This window comes from Spermophilus citellus (assembly GCF_964194105.1).
Source record: "Spermophilus citellus genome assembly, chromosome: 13".
Lineage (NCBI taxonomy): Eukaryota > Metazoa > Chordata > Mammalia > Rodentia > Sciuridae > Spermophilus > Spermophilus citellus.
In genome coordinates, this window is record NC_138193.1 from 9,454,906 (window position 1) to 9,472,227 (window position 17,322).

General features: G+C 50.2%; 2 protein-coding genes across 2 annotated transcripts in view; one reads left to right on the forward strand and one right to left on the reverse strand.

Moving 5' to 3' along the window:
* Positions 1-93: 93 nt before the first annotated feature.
* Positions 94-5,225, forward strand: CIAO1 (cytosolic iron-sulfur assembly component 1). The gene is made up of 7 exons (XM_081265508.1): positions 94-374; positions 833-981; positions 1,174-1,285; positions 1,385-1,473; positions 1,711-1,912; positions 2,513-2,600; positions 3,795-5,225. Exons 1-7 carry the CDS (start codon positions 236-238, stop codon positions 4,033-4,035), a joined length of 1,020 nt encoding a protein of 339 aa, XP_081121634.1. The 5' UTR covers positions 94-235; the 3' UTR covers positions 4,036-5,225.
* Positions 5,226-6,497: 1,272 nt separating this feature from the next.
* Positions 6,498-17,322, reverse strand: part of SNRNP200 (small nuclear ribonucleoprotein U5 subunit 200) — a 28,213-nt gene continuing 17,388 nt past the window's right edge. Inside the window, exons 25-45 of the mRNA XM_081265502.1 lie at positions 16,700-16,806; positions 16,254-16,372; positions 15,818-15,972; positions 15,539-15,728; positions 15,188-15,361; positions 13,875-14,035; positions 13,265-13,492; positions 12,724-12,915; positions 12,456-12,634; positions 12,193-12,344; positions 11,385-11,493; positions 10,495-10,603; positions 9,878-10,067; positions 9,613-9,777; positions 9,388-9,509; positions 8,996-9,139; positions 8,722-8,898; positions 8,295-8,455; positions 8,114-8,195; positions 7,073-7,165; positions 6,498-6,974 (exon numbers count right to left, since the gene is read on the reverse strand). Coding sequence (XP_081121628.1) covers positions 6,831-6,974; positions 7,073-7,165; positions 8,114-8,195; positions 8,295-8,455; positions 8,722-8,898; positions 8,996-9,139; positions 9,388-9,509; positions 9,613-9,777; positions 9,878-10,067; positions 10,495-10,603; positions 11,385-11,493; positions 12,193-12,344; positions 12,456-12,634; positions 12,724-12,915; positions 13,265-13,492; positions 13,875-14,035; positions 15,188-15,361; positions 15,539-15,728; positions 15,818-15,972; positions 16,254-16,372; positions 16,700-16,806 — 3,153 coding nt within the window. The 3' untranslated portion in view covers positions 6,498-6,830. The remainder of the gene's footprint in view (positions 6,975-7,072; positions 7,166-8,113; positions 8,196-8,294; positions 8,456-8,721; positions 8,899-8,995; positions 9,140-9,387; positions 9,510-9,612; positions 9,778-9,877; positions 10,068-10,494; positions 10,604-11,384; positions 11,494-12,192; positions 12,345-12,455; positions 12,635-12,723; positions 12,916-13,264; positions 13,493-13,874; positions 14,036-15,187; positions 15,362-15,538; positions 15,729-15,817; positions 15,973-16,253; positions 16,373-16,699; positions 16,807-17,322) is intronic.

Consider the following 17,322-nt stretch of genomic DNA (forward strand, 5'->3'; position numbering starts at 1 on the left):
CTTGCAGTTCGCTGCGGGCCCGCGATTCTTCTGACGTGGGTGGGGCGTAGCAACTACAATTCCCAGAGGGCCGCGCGGCCGCGGGCCCTTCAGTTCCCAGGACGACCCCGGCCCGCGGGCGGAAGCCGGAGCTTCGGAGGCTGCTGGAGCCTGGAGCTGGCTACACCGAGACGTGCGCCTTGGGACCTGCTGTCGGCGCGCCAACTCTGCCCACCACCTCTTGCCCCGCGCCGCCATGAAGGACTCGTTGGTGCTGCTTGCCCGCGTCCCGGCGCACCCCGACTCCCGCTGCTGGTTCCTGGCCTGGAACCCCGCAGGGACCCTGCTGGCTTCGTGCGGTGGAGACCGTAGAATCCGCATCTGGGGCACCGAGGGTAAGGCCTGGCCTGGGCTGCTTGAGCCTGGCGCATATGTGAGTGCCCGGGAAGAGGCGACTTTCGAATGGCTATCAGGAGACGAGCTCGTCAAAGGAAGGAGTCTGCACGTACTGGCGCGTCTGCAGACGGCCTGGGACCGCTGCCGAGGGTGGTCGGATGATAGCCTGTGGAGTGATTTGCAACTGGATGGGAGCGTTTAAATTTTATCTTGAGGTCATTGGGGAATGTTGGCAGTTTCACAGTGGGAGGGTGAAGCCTCAGATTTGATGTGGAAGGCTTCTTCCAGAGGAAGTAGTCAACTGCATCTTCATAAAAGCACATTGTTAAACTACACCGATTTGGCCTGGTCAGACAGCAGGCTCCAGGTATAGCTTCTGTTATTGAATGGCAGTGACAGTGCTCCAACACCTTCTTGTGCATCCAGCTCCAGAGCCTGTCTTGTCCTCTGCTTGCAGGTGACAGCTGGATCTGCAAGTCTGTTCTTTCTGAAGGCCATCAGCGCACTGTGCGGAAGGTGGCCTGGTCCCCTTGTGGGAACTACCTAGCCTCTGCCAGCTTTGATGCTACCACTTGTATTTGGAAGAAGAACCAGGATGACTTTGAGGTAACCAGGCTGCATGGGGCTGGAATCATTGTGTGCTCTCCAGGGCAGGTTTAGGAACCTGAGCCAACCTAGGTCAGTCAGGCTGTAACAGTCAAAAGGCTACAGCCTTCACTTAGAAAACTGTGACCTTAAGTTTTGGCTAAATTCTAGGAGTCACAACTGCTGTTAATTCTCATTCCTTTCTCTTTTCAGTGTGTAACCACTCTTGAAGGCCATGAAAATGAGGTCAAGTCAGTGGCTTGGGCCCCCTCTGGCAACCTCTTGGCCACCTGCAGCCGAGATAAGAGTGTGTGGGTCTGGGAAGGTGAGTCCTGGTCCCTCCAGGTTGGACAACCAGCTCATAGACATCCCTGTGTCCATGACAGGATCACATCTTGGGCTCCTTTCTGTTTTTCTCCCATAGTTGATGAAGAAGATGAGTATGAATGTGTCAGCGTCCTCAATTCCCACACACAGGATGTCAAGCATGTGGTTTGGCACCCGAGCCAAGAGGTCAGAATTGGGCCAGGTCTCTTGGTGGGAAGGAACTTTGGTATGCAGGCTTGTGTCCAGCCTTCCTCTGCTCTGCAGCCTCTACTTGGCTTTTATAGGAATTTCTGTGGCCAAAAAGATTAGTCTCTGTATATAAACAGATCCCTGGACCTGATCTGGCAGGGGGAGGTATTGTAAATGATAGGTATTGCATGGGCCATGCAGACAACTGCTGGATCTCCTTCCCTCCTCCCCCAGCTATTGGCTTCCGCTAGCTATGATGACACAGTAAAGCTGTACCGGGAAGAAGAGGATGACTGGGTATGCTGTGCCACCCTTGAGGGCCATGAGTCCACTGTGTGGAGCTTGGCCTTTGATCCCAGTGGCCAGCGACTGGCATCTTGCAGTGATGACCGTACAGTGCGCATCTGGCGTCAGTATCTGCCAGGCAACGAACAAGGTGAGGGTCCAGTAGTAGAGCTAAAGGGACAGACCCCTCCATCTAGAGGTGTGCCATCTGATAGGACACATCCATGAACCATAGCAAACTCAGGTAAAAAGCAATGTGCCGCAAGAGGGCTGCAGGTGGTGCTGGGAGAAAGGGGGAAGGCTGTGCAGAATGGCCATCTTATCCAAATCTGAAAGGATAGGTAGGATTTTAACACAAGAATTTACCATGAGAAGAGAATGCACAGTAAAAGCCCAACAGCACAAATAGAGTTTGGTGGTGGGAATGCCTAAACTTACATGAGGAATAGTGACACAGGATTTGGGGAGAAATAAAGGGGGCTGGCTTGACTCTTGGTGGCCTTAAAAGGCCAGCTAACTAGTCAGAGCCTGCAGCAGAATAAGGAAATTTTCTTCTCATGAGTCTGCTTTCTGGCCAGTGTGTAAGGCAGATAATGAGGGTGGGGACAGGATTAGAGATAAGGGCAAACGATGGTTTGAAGGTTGGGGTGAGGGAAGGCAGGATAGGTTTTCCTCTGCAGTGGTGCAGTGACTCCCCAGAGGTCCCCAGGACCTAGACACATCTGGGGCTTAAGAGAAGTCTGTCATGCAGGGGTGGCATGCAGCGGTTCCGACCCCAGTTGGAAATGTATCTGCACTTTGTCGGGCTTCCACTCCAGGACCATTTACGACGTTGCTTGGTAAGATCTCCATCCCCGACTTCTCCATCTACCATAGCAGGGGTTTTAGAGATGTCAGAACCCTGTGCTGCCCTCCACCATTTTGGGAGTATGTGGGAATAAAGAGCAGCTACCCTAATGGCTGTCAGATCAGGCCTGTCACCTGGGTGCAGTGGTACCTGTCTGTAATCCCAGTGATTTGAAAGGCTGAGGCCCTAAACAGCTTAGCAAGACCCTGTCTCAAAAATCATCATCATCATCATCATCATCATCAAAAAGGTGTTGGGTATGTAGCTCAATGGTAAATTAACTCTAGGTTCAATCCCCAGTACCCCCCACCCCCCCAAAAAAAAAAAAAAGTTAGGCCTATCTATGTGTTGGCTTGAAGTTGGCTGGCCAGGCCTGTCCCAAGATTAAGATCCCAGACTGTGAGGGCAGCATCAGCCCTTAGGGCTCACATCATCCTGGAATTTGTGAATTTGTGAATGAGGTCTTTATAGTTTGGTAATAATGGAGGCTAGAAAAACCATACCATTCCTATAGGAGAAGAGGTCAGAGAGCAATTCTGACCATGAGAATTAGATCTAGGAAATAATTCTAAACCATGAAGAAAATTGATGTGCATCCAAGCTTTATGTATATTAGCAAACATTTGGGAATAACAAAATTCAACAAAAATGGATTTACATAAATTATGGTAAAATTCAATAGTCTGTTTAATAACTGTTTTTAAAAAGGTTAAGAATACTTTATGACATGGGCAACTGCTATGCTACGTGAGAAAAGTTCCATTAAGAATTGTGTGTAGGTTATATACTTCAGGCTAATTATACCAAGGGAAGCTGAGCAAAGTGGTGCACACTTATAATCCAAGACTCAGGAGGCTAAGGCAGGAGGACCACGAGTTTAAGACCAGCATGGACAATTTAGGGAGACCTTGTCTCAAAAAGTAACAAGGGCTGGAGACAGAGCTCAGTGGTAGAGCACCCGTGGGTTCAATTCCTAGTTCTACCAAAAAAAATTTTTTTTTACTGAAAGCTAAATCAAAGCACCTAAAGAGGGCTATGGTTTGGCTCGTAGTTGGGAAAGCTCTTCCAGAAAAGTCTTAGTCTTCCAGCTAAGGCTGGAGGTTTGGGAAGACAACAGGTACAGGAATTGCCAGGTCAGGGAAGCAGGAGCAACCTGCAGACCTACTGGTGCCTCTGTTCCTCCCAGGTGTCAGCTGACAGGGGCCCTGGCCACCGCTTGTGGGGATGATGCCATCCGGGTGTTTGAGGAGGACCCCAGCTCGGATCCACAGCAGCCCACATTCTCCCTGGCTGCCCACTCACGACAGGCCCATTCCCAGGATGTCAACTGTGTAGCCTGGAACCCCAAGGAGCCTGGGCTCCTGGCTTCCTGCAGTGATGATGGGGAGGTGGCCTTCTGGAAGTATCAGCGGCCTGAAGGCCTCTGAGCTACTACAACTTTAGAGTAAAGGTTCCCCAGGAAGTTGAAAGACTCCTAGTCCTCAGGGACCTGGAAAAGCTTGCTTGACCTTCATTTAGTCTGGCTCACCTCTCCTGAGACCTGCGTGGCAGTGTGGAACCACAGGACTTTCCCTCCTTGGTCCATAAGGACCTTGGTAAAGAGCCACAGGATGTCAGTACATTGTTAGCCAGAGTTTTTTTGCTTTAGGGGACAGTGTGTTACATTTGGGGGGATGAATATAGTATTTATAATCATGGCATACGTGTGTGTGTTTCTGTATGTAGGTGTGCAACAGGGAGTGTACTTCAGACCTTCCTGACAGTGTGAGCTTTATAGAACTAATCCAAGTCCAAAGTCCTACTTCATGAAGACATTCAATCTTTCCCATTGTGGATTGTCTAAGTCCTGCTTTCCCTCAGAAGACCTCACATACCTCTTGTGCCATTATTCTGATGCCAACAGAGGAAATGAAAAAATAAATGGGAAAGACATGAGTCCCAAAAGGGAGAATTATATTTGGCCACAAGCCATACTTTTTCAGTAAAGATGAAAATTGGATCTCAACTTGTTGAAAACTATGGGTTTGGATGTGCTGGTTGTCCCCAAGGCACAGCCTTCACTCCACTTGTTACACTGTAGAACTTGTAATCTTAGATTTTGGAAAGGTATCTAGAACACTTTCTCAAGATCCTGGAGATCCTGAGACTCTTTTGGGGATTGGTACTGAGCACAACCATGGCAGTGACCCCTAACTAGTAGTAGTAGTTGTCACTGCCTGGCACCTACAGTAAACACACTGCTGACTCCAACTAGACGTGGCCTTGATAGAAGCAGTAAAAATGGTTAACTGTATTAAATGTTACCCTTGAGAACATTTATAACACTGAGAAAATGGGAAAGAAGCATAAAGTACTTCCTTCCACAGTTTCAAGTGTGGCTGTCTTGAGGGAAAGCACGTGTATAGTTGAGTCACAAGCTGTTAGCTGCAGTCTGCATGGCCTTCCATTTTTACTAGGAAGACTAGCAAATCCTAGTATTGGTACTTGGTTATTTGGCTGACATCTGGAAAATGAAAAGATGAACCATTTATTGTTAGTAGTCACTGCCGATGATAAACTGAAAGCTTATGTCAGAATAAGAATTTCTGAAAACTTTTAGAGCCACCACCATGAGCTTTACTAGTTATTTGTTATTGCTTAACAAATGTGATTTGTGTAATGAAAGGTATTGACATTTCAAAGATCTGTCATTTAACAAATTAGCATTTTTCTTCTCCCTGATTTGTTTTGGAAGTTTTTTTTGTTTTTTGGGTTTTTTTTGGTAAAACATGTAACATTGGGGGGGCTGAGGCTATGACTCAGTGGTAGAGTGCTTGCCTAGCATGTGTGAGGCACTGGGTTCAACCCTCAGCACCACATAAAAATAAACAAATAAAGGTCCATAATCTATTTATTTATTTTTGTGGTGCTGGGGATTGAACCCAGGACCTTGTGCATATAAGGAAAGCACACTACCAACTGAGCTATATCCCCAGCCCAAAGTCCATACATCTAAAAAAGAAAAAAGATATAACAACGATGAGATTATTTTTAAACAAGTTGTTTTAAAATTTTAAATATAGCAAGTAAAAAAAGAACATAACCTCAATAAAAACAAACAAACAAACAAAAAAAAAAACAACAACTTTGGTTTAATTTTTTACAGTGTAAAAGGGGTTTTGAGACAACTGCCAATCTAAGGAAATTGCCCTATGGAATCCACCCTCATTACTGGGGCTGGAACCCAGGGCCTCACAAGTGGCAGGCAAGCATTCTACCAGAACTACATCCCTAGTGCTTATCTTAACACAGGGTCTCCCTAAATTGCCAGGCTGACCTGAAGCTTGGAATCCCCCTACCTCAGCCTCCCCAGTAGCTGGGATTACAGATGCACACCACCACAGCCAGCTACCTTTTATTATTTTTTAAAATATATATATTTAGTTGTTGATGGACCTTTATTTTATTCACTGATTTATGTGGTGCTGAGAATCAAACCCAGTGCCGCATAAGCTAGGCAAGTGCCTTGCCCCTAAGCCACACCCCTCAGCCCCAGATACCTTTTAATTTTGATCACATTTATTCCTAAAGAACAGAAGGCAAGAATTTGAAGAGACTGAGGTGTGCATTACAAAACCAGTTTACAAGCCTGTTTTGCGCCCAGCTGTGCATTTTAACCCCTTCTGGGACTGCAGATCTGAGACCCCTGAGTCCTACCTGCTGGATGGAGGGGCTCCTGAAGCTGGCTGCTGTGTAAGGAACTGGTGTGTGTATCACAGCCCAACTGAAAAGAAGCTACCTGCCCATGTTTCTTCCTCTAGACTAAAACCTAACTAAAAGGCAGGTCTGTCCTCCACAAGTCCTCGATTATCAAGTTCAGTGGCTAGAACAAATCTTTTGGCCAAGGCACTTAGGTTGGAGAAAGCAGCTTTTAATTTGGAACTACTATAAGGACAAGTGATCTCTCCAAGTTATTTATTAGACTGTCTGACACAAAAGGAACTACAAAGAACATGCCCCAAAACGCTGGACATGGTTCATATTGAAACAACATGTGCCAGATGCTGGACCCAGAGCTTGGACTTCAAGGTGGAAAGGGGAAAGTGCAGGTGGGCTGGGACAACTCCAGCCCTGACTGGCTAGACCTCAGGCAAGACCAGACACCTGGTCTCACAGCCAGGATCCCTCAACTGCACACATTCTTGACTCGGGCTGAACTCTCTCTGAAGTAACCACTCAGGACTCAATCAGAGTCACTGTCTGTCTCCGCTTCTTTCACATCCACACTGAATTTGTACTCCTGGTCACAGCCCATGTAAGCATCACTCATGAAGTAGAGAGTGTAGTTGTGAGCACCAGTGGCTGGGGCCACAAAGTCCAGCTTCACCTAGAAAGAGCAGCAGGGAATCAGGACATGGCCCCAGGGGAAAGTGTTCTCACCCTGCCCCCACCCAAGACAGATGCAGGGCCAGTGGCCACTCTCACCTTGGCCTTCTGCTGCAGGGTCAGTCTCTTGATGGAGATGAGGCTGTTGGACTTGGCGTCTCCGATCACCACCCACCAGCCCTCTTCACGTTTCTGCAGTGACCAAAACCCAAGAATTTCAGCATGTCAAACTGGATGGCTATAGGCAGCTATGAGAATGGTCACAACACCAGACACATTCCCAGTGTTCCTTCTGGTAATGCCAATAGATAAAAATAAGATTTTGAAACCATCAAAAGGTGTTCCAGGGGTTTGGAGGATAGTTAATGGCTTGCCTACCACTGTAAAGCCCTGGCTTCAATCCCCAGCACCACAAAATAAAGTGTCTCAAAGGCTTTCATCCTGCAGTAGACAGATAACCTCATCTGCTGGTCCTAGCTCATTTCCTCCCCCAGGATACCTCCTCATTTAGTATTTGCCTTTGAATCCAATGCCACCACCAGAAAGCTCATCTTGGGGGGGATTTGTTCCTCAGAGTCCTTTTTAAGCACAAAGCAAACAGGCCAGAGGAGAAATCTTAACCTGGAGACAAACCTGCCACAGAGGATTCAAGGCAGATTCTTCTGAAGCCCTGCCTGGGGGAGACGCCCTCCCTGCTGGCCACTCTACTGTCAGAGCGCCCGTGGCCTAGTTTTAATAAGCTCTCCTCACAGCCTGCTGAACAAATCAGCCACATAAATAAAAGTGAAGTTCATCTGGCTTCTGTGGCCAGCCTGCAATAATTCTCCCACAAAAAGAGGATCAGATTTCCTTTCTGGTGGTAGAGAAACAAGCAACTAGATGCAGAGTGAGTAGGAATAACATACAAGAAAAGTGTCCTGGAGCCATTTAAAACACAGGAGATAATATTCAAGAGACTGACAGCACTACCCCAATGTTTTTAATAATGATGTTGTCTAAGTTGTTCCAAAAGCAAGCAGATAACCCCATGGCCCCTAGAGGAGTTTTCAGCCTTGTGAGTTAATTTTCACTCACTTCCCTCCCGTAATGGGAAAGCACACCATGCCCAGAACAGGGCCTCACCCTAACACCAGGACGTACCTGTGGGAAGAGAGGCGCAATAACAGGGCCTGTGACTTCCTCCTCTCGCTCCAGCTGCACCAGAACCACCACTGGCCCACCGCTGTGGGGAGAACAGGGCAGCACATGAGTGATGTGGCCGTGGCCTCTCAGCATAGTGTCATGCCGTGCCCACGGGGACCCAGGGTGGTACCTGGCTCACCTGCGGATGCTGTCCTTGTCCACCACCTCATAGGACAGTTCGATATTCGGGTAGCGGTTGCAGAAGCGGGCTACATCAGCGATCTGGCCATCCGTCAGCTGCAGCAGCGCATTCCGCTCCTCATCCTCCATCTCCATAATGTCAAAGACGCTCTCCACTCCCTGCCGTGGGTGCAGAGGTCAGAGGAGGACACAAACCACAGCAAATGGCCCTAGCTCCAAGGACCGCTGTCTTGACTTCCCACACTAGCCATGTCTGAAGGTGCTCTGGGAAGAACAGCCCATGGCTGGCAGCCTCCAGCATCTGGAAGCTGGGCCCTCAGGGAACCACAACTGCACTTCCCCTACTGAGACCTCCCACAGCCCTCCCAGAACAGGATTCTGGGCTCTCGGGCTCACCCCCCAGCACTCCAGGCCACCCAGCCCACCTTGTCTGTGCAACGTTTGATGTGTTCTGAAGTGAAGTGTGGCAGCTGCTTCAGATATGAGTCCTTGGACCACATGGCCTGAGTGACCATCTGGGCCAGTTCCATGGCTGCCAGAGCAGGGCTGAGCCATCCATTGCTGGACAGCACGTCCACACAGGCCTGAATGAGCCGGATTGCCTGAATACGGGCAGAGTACAAGAGCAGGCGGGGTTGGAAGCGAGGCTTCCCAGGCTGCCAAGGGCCCACCGACCCCACCCCAGCAACGCCATGCCACCTTGCTAAGGATCTCCTCAGTGTCTGACTGCAGCTCGGCACTCAGCTGCATGCGGGACAGGTGAGCCTGCAGAAGCAGATTGGTCTTCACGTGTGGATCATTGAATTTAGGGTTATTCAGCTTGTGGGGGACCTTCTGAGCCAGCTGCAAAGGAAGAAAAGAGGTGGTGCTGAACAGATGACCCTGCCTCAGACACTTAGGCCAAAGGCACTATGTGGTTTAGACCATGGAGGGTGAGGGTGGGGAGGAGGGTGAGGGTGGGGAGGAGGGTGATGTGCGGGGAGCCAGGTGATGTGTGGGAAGGCGGAGCTGTATGGGGGTCTCGGTGGCACTGCAACAGGTACACAGGCCAAGCTTCAACTCCAGGTTGTTCTTCTGAGCCTGATACTTACCTGACGCAGAAGGTTGTCTTCGTGGTGCCGGATGGGAATGTTCTCGTACTCTGCTGCATTGGAGATGATCTCGATTAGCCCTCGCACCTTGGTCTTGGCATTCAGGGACATGCTGAAGAGCTCTGCCAGGGAAAGAGGAAACATGAGAGGAGCCAGGAGCAGATGGAAAGCAATAGGAGGAACAAGAGTCAGCACCCAGGACAGACTGAGCTGTGTGGCCCTCACCAATAGTGGTGTAGTTGATGTAGTAATAGGCAGCAATCATGCCCAGGTTCAGAGGCGCCACATCCATCTCGTCTTCGATGCTGATGCACTTGGACTGCTCCAGGTCACTCAGGGTCTGCTCCACCAGCTCTGACAAGTGGTCAGACAGGTGACGATGAGAGATGCCTATGGAGGAGAGAGGTGGGTGGGGAGTCTCAGGCAGGGAGATGCCTTGCGAGGGCTGGGAACACCAGCAAGGACAGTGTGTGCTCCCGAGTCCACTGACCCTGCAGGTTGTAGTAATTGGGGTTCTGTGTCATCCGGCGGTACAGAAAGGTCCAGGTGAGGTAGTCCACAGCATCCTGCTTGTTCTCAATGGTCTTGGTGACAATCTCAGCATTGAAGTGATCATGCATACAGTGGTCCAGGTGAGATTCTACTGGCAATGGCTCATATAAAAATTTTTTGAAGAAATCCTATGGATTGGGGAAAGGGAAATAGTCGTAGGGAATCAATGACAACATGGTCACAAAAAAGGTCAAGGGCAAACCAATAAGGAGTAACCCTTGTGTGAAACAACCAATAGCAAAATGAAAAAAACACACGTTTAGAAACATAGAGTAGGATCAGGGAGATACTGAGTCACAGAGGCAGAGCAGTAAGCAACGCATGAGGGGACAGAGCCAACCAGAGCAGGAAGACCTCCGTGGAAACAGAGTCAACAGCAGTAGCCAAAACACGGCAGCCGCCTTCTGTGTGGCTTCAGGCTCGTTATAAAAGCAATGGGAAAATAAGAGCAGAGGGGGAAAAAACCTATGAGAAGTTTACTAATGACATCCATCAGGCTGATGAAAACTGTTTTGAGGCTCAGAATCTCAATCTCTGCCTGAGCCCAAGACTGACCTTTTTGGAGCCCTGACACATGATAACGCAGCGCCCCTCATCATCTTGCAGAGGGCGGTTGGCATGGCCCACCATCTGAAGCACATCGTAGATGGGGTAATCCACGTAGCTGGTGGGGGAGGAGGGGAAAGAAGGAACAGCATCATCAGAGACCACACTCAGAGGCATGGCCATCTTCCATGGCGAAGGGAGACCAGGTCAAATTCCAGCACAATTCTGAGTTCATGAACTCAGGCACTCGGGAAGTCATTTCACTCGCTCACCTACACATCACATTAGCTTTTGAGTGTGCAGGTCAGGAACTAGTCATACAAGGTCCTTGACCCAGTGCTACAAACCCATCTAATGCCAAAAGCAAAATAACTCTCCATTGAAGAATCAAATGTGTAAGTCAAGCTTTCCAATTTTGAGAGCTGCACCTTTCACAAGTTATAAATCATCTAACTTAAATCCAAACCAAGAACCAGATTCAGACATTAAAAATAAACCCATAAAATAAAATTCATTTAAAAAATTACCTGCATTTTGGAAAAAGTTAAATTATTCAGGCTTTTCCTAAGACTGAACCTTTGACTTCTTGTCACTACATAGGTGTATAACCTTGATCAGATCATTTTTCTAATCTGTAAAATAAATAGGCTAGTGACTTAATTAACATCTGACACTTTTAGGCTCCTGCTTCTCCAACATGCTAAAGTACTGAGGGAAAATGAGCAAGAGGCAAATGTGAGCCCAGGTCCTGAGGCTCCCAGGTCCTGAGGCTGAAGACCTCTAACACCTGCTATGGTGGAACCAGGGCTGCAGGTTTATTTGCAGATGTCTGTGCTGGCAGCTGTACGCTTGTTTTAGATGGGAGGTCTGTGTGGACGCAGAGCACCAGCTATACTCACGCGTGGATCTTGCCATTGTAGTACTGGGTGTCCATGATGATCACCAGATGGGCAGCCACATTCATACCCCAGCAGAGACTCCGGGAAGCCACCACCACCTGGATAGCCCCTGAGCAACAGAAGGGAGCAGACTGAGGGAGGGCTCCCTGTCTACCCCCAAGACAGTCCACCTGGCTTCACCCAGGGGCCGCCCAGCAGAGAGCTCCCTCTCACAACCCAGCATGAGCTCTCTTAGAGTGAGGCTAGCTGGAAAGAAGTTTTGACATGACCAAGAACTAACCACGCTCCTGTGTACTATCTCTCTCAAGTCCTACCCACTCCAGGAGCCTGGCATCCACACAGAAGCAAGTCTGGTGGCCAACAGTCCAGATGCTAGAAAACCAGGTTCTGAGACAGTACCAGGTTGTGCACCTGCCCGTTGCCTCATCTAACATACAGGGTGCTCTCTCTCTACCTGCATCACAAGGGCCTTGGGGGAATAAATGAGATAACACAGAAATCCTAACAGTATGGTGAAGAGGGCTAGTACTCCACCCAGGAACAGCACCAGGCCCTAAAATTTTAGACATACTATTTGCTTGGGGAAGCCCTGGATGGCATCTCACTCTGCCAAGAGGGTTTTATTCCAGTGCTGGCCACTGAACACAGGGGTACTCTACCCCTCAGCTCCATGCCCAACCCTTTCTGAGGCAGGGTTTTGCTAAATTGGCAGCTGGCCTTGAACTTGTGATCCTCCTACCTCAGCCTCTAGAATTAACTGGGATTGCAGGTGTGCATCACCACATCTGGCTCCATGAGGTATCTTTACCTGAGCTGAAGAGCTGCTCCACCAACCGTCTCTCCATGGGGCTGAGCCCCTCGTGCAGGTAGCCCACCCCATTCAGTAGTGTTTCCTTGAGGGTGCTGTCACTTAGCTTCTCCAGGTATGGGATCAGGTCCTTCTCAGTGCAGTGCAAGAACCTGGGCGGCACAAGCACTGAATCAGTTGGGAGGGGACACCCTGCCAACTGCAGCCAGGCCCTAAGCCATAAGGATGACCTGAACCCACCCCAGAAGCCAGGCCCCACCGACCTCTGCCGCTGTATGTCTGCCGCGCAGGTGGTGAGGATGTCGATGGCAGTGAGGCGGGTCTGCTTGCGAGACGGGACAAAAACAATGACAGGCTTCTTGGGCGAGTGCTTGGTGATGGCGTGGTACACAGGCTTGGCCATGGAGAGCAGGCGAGTCTGAGTGTGGCTGATGTTGAAGCCCTGGACACCAAGGCAGAAGAAAGGACACCAGTCACCTGACCTGGCTAATGGCATCTCGGAGGCCACGGCAGGAGGAGTGTGGGTCCCACCTGGATGTGCAGCTCCAAGGGCACAGGGCGCACGTTCGGGTGGAAGTTGAAGGTGGAGGTGGCGCTGCAGCCCAGCCAGTGGGCCACATCCTTAGCATTTGACAGGGAGGAGCTCAGTGCCACGATGCGAATGGGCCGCTCAATCTGGGAGGAGATGTAGCGCATCCGGGAGCAGATCACTTCTAGGACAGGCTGGGAAAGAGGGGGGAGGGCGTCACTTCAGGCCCAGGCTCCCCAACTTCTGCCTGAGTTCTGCCTCACGCATCGCCCTAAGACTCAAAAATCATCCAAATTCCTTCCTTCTAACTAGGGCTCTCCGTGTTTGGTTCTGCTGCCCCATGGCAGCCAACTGCCACTGAGCCATGCTATTTACCAAGAGTTCTAACAAAAACCCCCATGTCACCCACTTGGGTAAGGCCACATGCAGGATCCTGTGGAGAAAGAAGTGCCTTGTCTATGGCCTCAAACCCAAATACCAGGCCCAGTGCCCAAGTCACTTTGCCAGCCCCAGCCCCTCATCTGCCGAAAGGTCCAGCCGTACCCCATTCTCGCCCCCAATCAGGTGGACCTCGTCCACCACAAAGAGGTTGATGTTCTGCACGTTCTTGCGCTGCTTCCACCGCCGGGAGAGGATGTCCCACTTCTCGGGGGTGCTGAGGATGATGTTGCCCTTGCCCAGGAGCTTCAGGTCCGTGCTGGTCTCCCCGGTCAGCAGCACCACCTTCTTGTTGAGCCGGTCCTGGAACTTCTCATACCAGTCCATGTACACCTAGCAGCAGGGAGGGAGCGTCACAACAGCAGGCCACAATGGGCATCTTACACTTGCTATGAGGAAACTGGGAAGCCAAAGACCTGGTGTTCTGAGGATCTCAGGCCACTTTCTGTTTTGGAGATGGGGTGTCACTGTGCCCAGGATGGCCTCAAACTTCTAGATTCAAATCATCTTCCTGCCTCAGCCTAGAGAAGCTGGGGCTACAAGCACAGAACATGGTGCCACCTCACACTACTTTCTGATTCCCGTCCAGCCTTTAAGGGACGAGGAAGCTCTTAGGAAATGACTCTGAAAATGCCACCCTGAAAAAACTTAGATCCAGAATCACAGATTAAATGATTTCTGGGGAAACTCACAAAGGTCACAGCACGTCACACACCTGCTCTGCCAGGGCCTCCATCGGGGTAATATAGACACAGCGCCCCTCCGAGTTCTGTAGCAGCATCCGCAGGATGGCAAACTCTGCACAGATGGTCTTCCCACTGCCCGTGGGAGCCCCCACAAAAACGTTGTCATCACTGTTGTACACGGTGTTAAACACTGGGGACCGAGAGGAGTGGTATGCACGTCAGGAGGGGAGAGGAGACAGGCTAAGAGGCAGACCACTTGTGAAGACCAAGGAACCAGAGACACAGGCCAGAGTGTCACAGTCGAATGACAGAGCCAGAGTCCAGAGTGATGGCCCAGCCTGATACACCTTACTTCTCCTCCCACAGAACAGGAAAGGGAGAGGCCAGGATCAAGCTCTGGTCCCAAGGAGATCTGCAGGACAGCCCAAGCAGGAGAGGCCAAGCATCCTCCTCTGTTTCTCAAAGCCAATGATGCACAACTGAAGTGCCCCCTCAGTACTCTCCTGCATTTTCTAGAAATAATCTAATATAGAAGATAACAGCCCAAGTCCTAGATTCAAGACTGAGTTGAAATCTAAGTTCTGCTATTTATTAGCCAACTCAATTGGGGCACTTCCCTATGCCTATTTCCTCATGTACAAAATGACTGTAGCACCTTAAAAGTAACCCAACAAAGCCGGGCACAGTGGCACATGGCTGTAATCCTAGTGTCTCAGGAGGCTGAGGCAGGAGGATCACAAGTTCAAAGCCAGCCTCAGCAGTGGCAAGACACTTAAGTAACTCAGTGAGACCCTGTCTCTAAATAAAATACAAAATAGAGCTGGGGATATGGTTCAATGGTCGAGTGCCCCTGAGTTCAATCCCCAGTACCAAAAAACCAAAAAACCAAAAAAAAAAAAAAAAAAAAAAAAAAAAACCCAAAAGTAACCTAACCACAGGACTGGTGGGAGGAACAGAGGGAAAACCCTGGTGCTATTCTCGGCCGAGTACTTAGAGCACAGCCCTGCTCTGTGAACCTCATCCTTGTTTACGATGACAGAGGGAGGTCTCAACCAATGCCACACCCCAGGTTCCATGCTGGGCATCAGAAGCAGACAATTAGCACCGCGAGAGTGAGAAAATAACAAGGTGCCATGGTAAGGCCTGCTCTCCTGATGCTCCTCAGGGAACTACACAGAACAGCAGAGTAAATCTAGCAGTGACCAAGGGGAAATGTCCTGGAGCTCCCAGGCCTGCCAAAGCACCCGAGCACCCTCTTCCCTACCTGCCACAAAACACACGCTCTCCAGGTGACCTTAAAAGGCCCCTAAGAGAACCAACTACCTGGCATCCCAACACATACCTTGGGTCTGGATGGGATTGAAGAAAGGGAATTTATCCTGGTAGAGGCTCTCAAAGGCACTATTCCTCAGGGCAGACACGGGCAGGGGCTGCAGGTCCAACAGTTCAGTGGGAGGTGGGTACTTCTCTGGTAGGATCAGGTGCCGGAAAGAGACAGGCAGCTGGGTCTCACAAGCTACAAAGAGGAGACAGGGAGGATAGGAGGCCCTCCTCTAACGCACCTCCAGAGCCCCCAACACCTCAACTGTGGAAGCCCTAGGTAGCATGTGCCTCTCTCCCCCCACAAAGGCAAGAGACCCATCCACTGTTCTTGGAAGACCTGTTCTAGGGGACCCAGAGAGGAGACACTCACAGAGCCAGCGGTCAGACACCACTCGAATAAAGTACTGAGGGGGCAGCGGCTCAAAGACGGGAACAAAGAATGTGATGAGGTGCTCGTCCTGGGCGTATTTGGCCTTGAGTAGAAAATACTCATGGTGCAGAATCACCTCGCTGTCCACATCCTCCACCAGAATCCAGAATGCCTCTGATGAACCATGGACCTGGCAACCCAAGCACAGGGAAAAGAACATGAGCCAGCATAGGGACGCAGCATCTACCATGCAGTCCCCTCTGCTCAGGGAGGCCTCACCTTCTCGTCCCACTGGAAATCTGGAGTGATGGTCAGCTCCACTTTCAGGGTGGAGCGTGTGATAGGCTGTAGGTGCACCGACAACTCCAGCTTGGGGAACAGGTGGACATATTTGTGGATGGTCTTCCCCATTTTTGGCATGCGGATAAGCTCCCCTACAAGGAAATGAGAGAGTACGGGGGCTGCAGCCCAGCTGGCCTGGCTGCAGATGCAAAGCGGGCCTGAGGCCACCATGGGAAATGGGAAGATTTTATGCAATGGGCAGCTTCTTCCCTTTGGCCTCAGTGGAGCCCAGAGAATTCAGGCCCAAAAGCAAGCCTGTACTTCAGTGGATGCGCAGGGTGAACACAGGTTACGGGGCCTGAGGTTAAGGAACTGCAGCGCATGGAGGTTCTGGCTCCTGGGTGTAGGACAAGGACAAAAGCTCCCCACACACCTATTTCATTATGATTCAGGTCATACAGACGCTCAAAGGGGAAGTTTTTCTTCTCAATCTTCTTCACCACCTCCTCAGGGAGCTTCCGGAACTGGCGCAGAGGACACATGGACTGCCACCTACCCAGAAAGGATACAAAGCTATTGGTCCCTTCTAAGGGCTGTAACAAGCTGCCCTCATCACAGCCTCCAACAGTTTAGCCATAACCACACAAGACACAGTCACCAGAGGAAGATGTCCAAAACTCTCTGCAGTGACACCAGAGAGCTTACAGTGGCGGACTACCACCAACTCCCTTCCCCATGCCAGCAGGGCATCCCTCTCCAACTCTCACCCAGGTTCAAGTCATACTTAGAGGTCAGAGGCACTCCTAGGCTTTCCCATCACACCCTCAGTGTGAGGACCCCAATTCATGGTGACCAGCCCCCAGATCACTGGGCCCTTACATGCGCTTGTCAATCATCTTGCAGAGGTTCAAGGTCTTGTCTGTAAGCTGTGCCCATCCTCGGTTCAGGACAATTTCAAAGATTGCTCGCATCAGCCGGCCCGCCGACTGAGGAAAGATGAAGCATTCCTCTGTGAAGTCTCAACTGCCCCCAGGCCTCCCTACCACGCTAACTACCTCAAGCTCAGATGCAATTACCCACACCAACTCAAAGACAAAGTCCCCAGAGGCTTGGGAAGCTAAGGCAGGAGGATCATAAGTTCAAAGCCAGCCTCAGCAACTTAGCAAGACCCTGTCTCAAAATTTAAAAAAATAAAAAGGGCTGGGGATATGGCTCAGTGGTTAAGCACCTAGGTTAACACCCCTGGGTTCAATCCCTGGTGCCAATAAAAAAAAAAAAAAGTATCCTCCATAATTACTCCTTTCTCCTGTTCCTACAGGTAAAGAGACAAAGAGTCACTACTAAAACCCTCTGCCGTTTCTGAATTCATTTATGAGTCCTGCAACCACAGTGGGGAAGAACATCTTGTGTTCGGCAGATCTGCCCATCTCTCCAAGGGCCCACAGAGCCTCCCACAGTCCCCTGTCAAGGCCTGTCCTTCCCACATGCTTGGGCTTAGTACA

Excerpts from the sequence above, each read along its gene's own strand:
- CIAO1 (XM_081265508.1), top strand. The coding sequence starts at position 236 with ATGAAGGACTCGTTGGTGCTGCTTGCCCGCGTCCCGGCGCACCCCGAC. Across the intron at positions 375-832 it reads CCGCATCTGGGGCACCGAGG|GTGACAGCTGGATCTGCAAG; the intron begins GTAAGGCCTGGC and ends CTCTGCTTGCAG. Across the intron at positions 1,474-1,710 it reads TTTGGCACCCGAGCCAAGAG|CTATTGGCTTCCGCTAGCTA; the intron begins GTCAGAATTGGG and ends CTCCTCCCCCAG.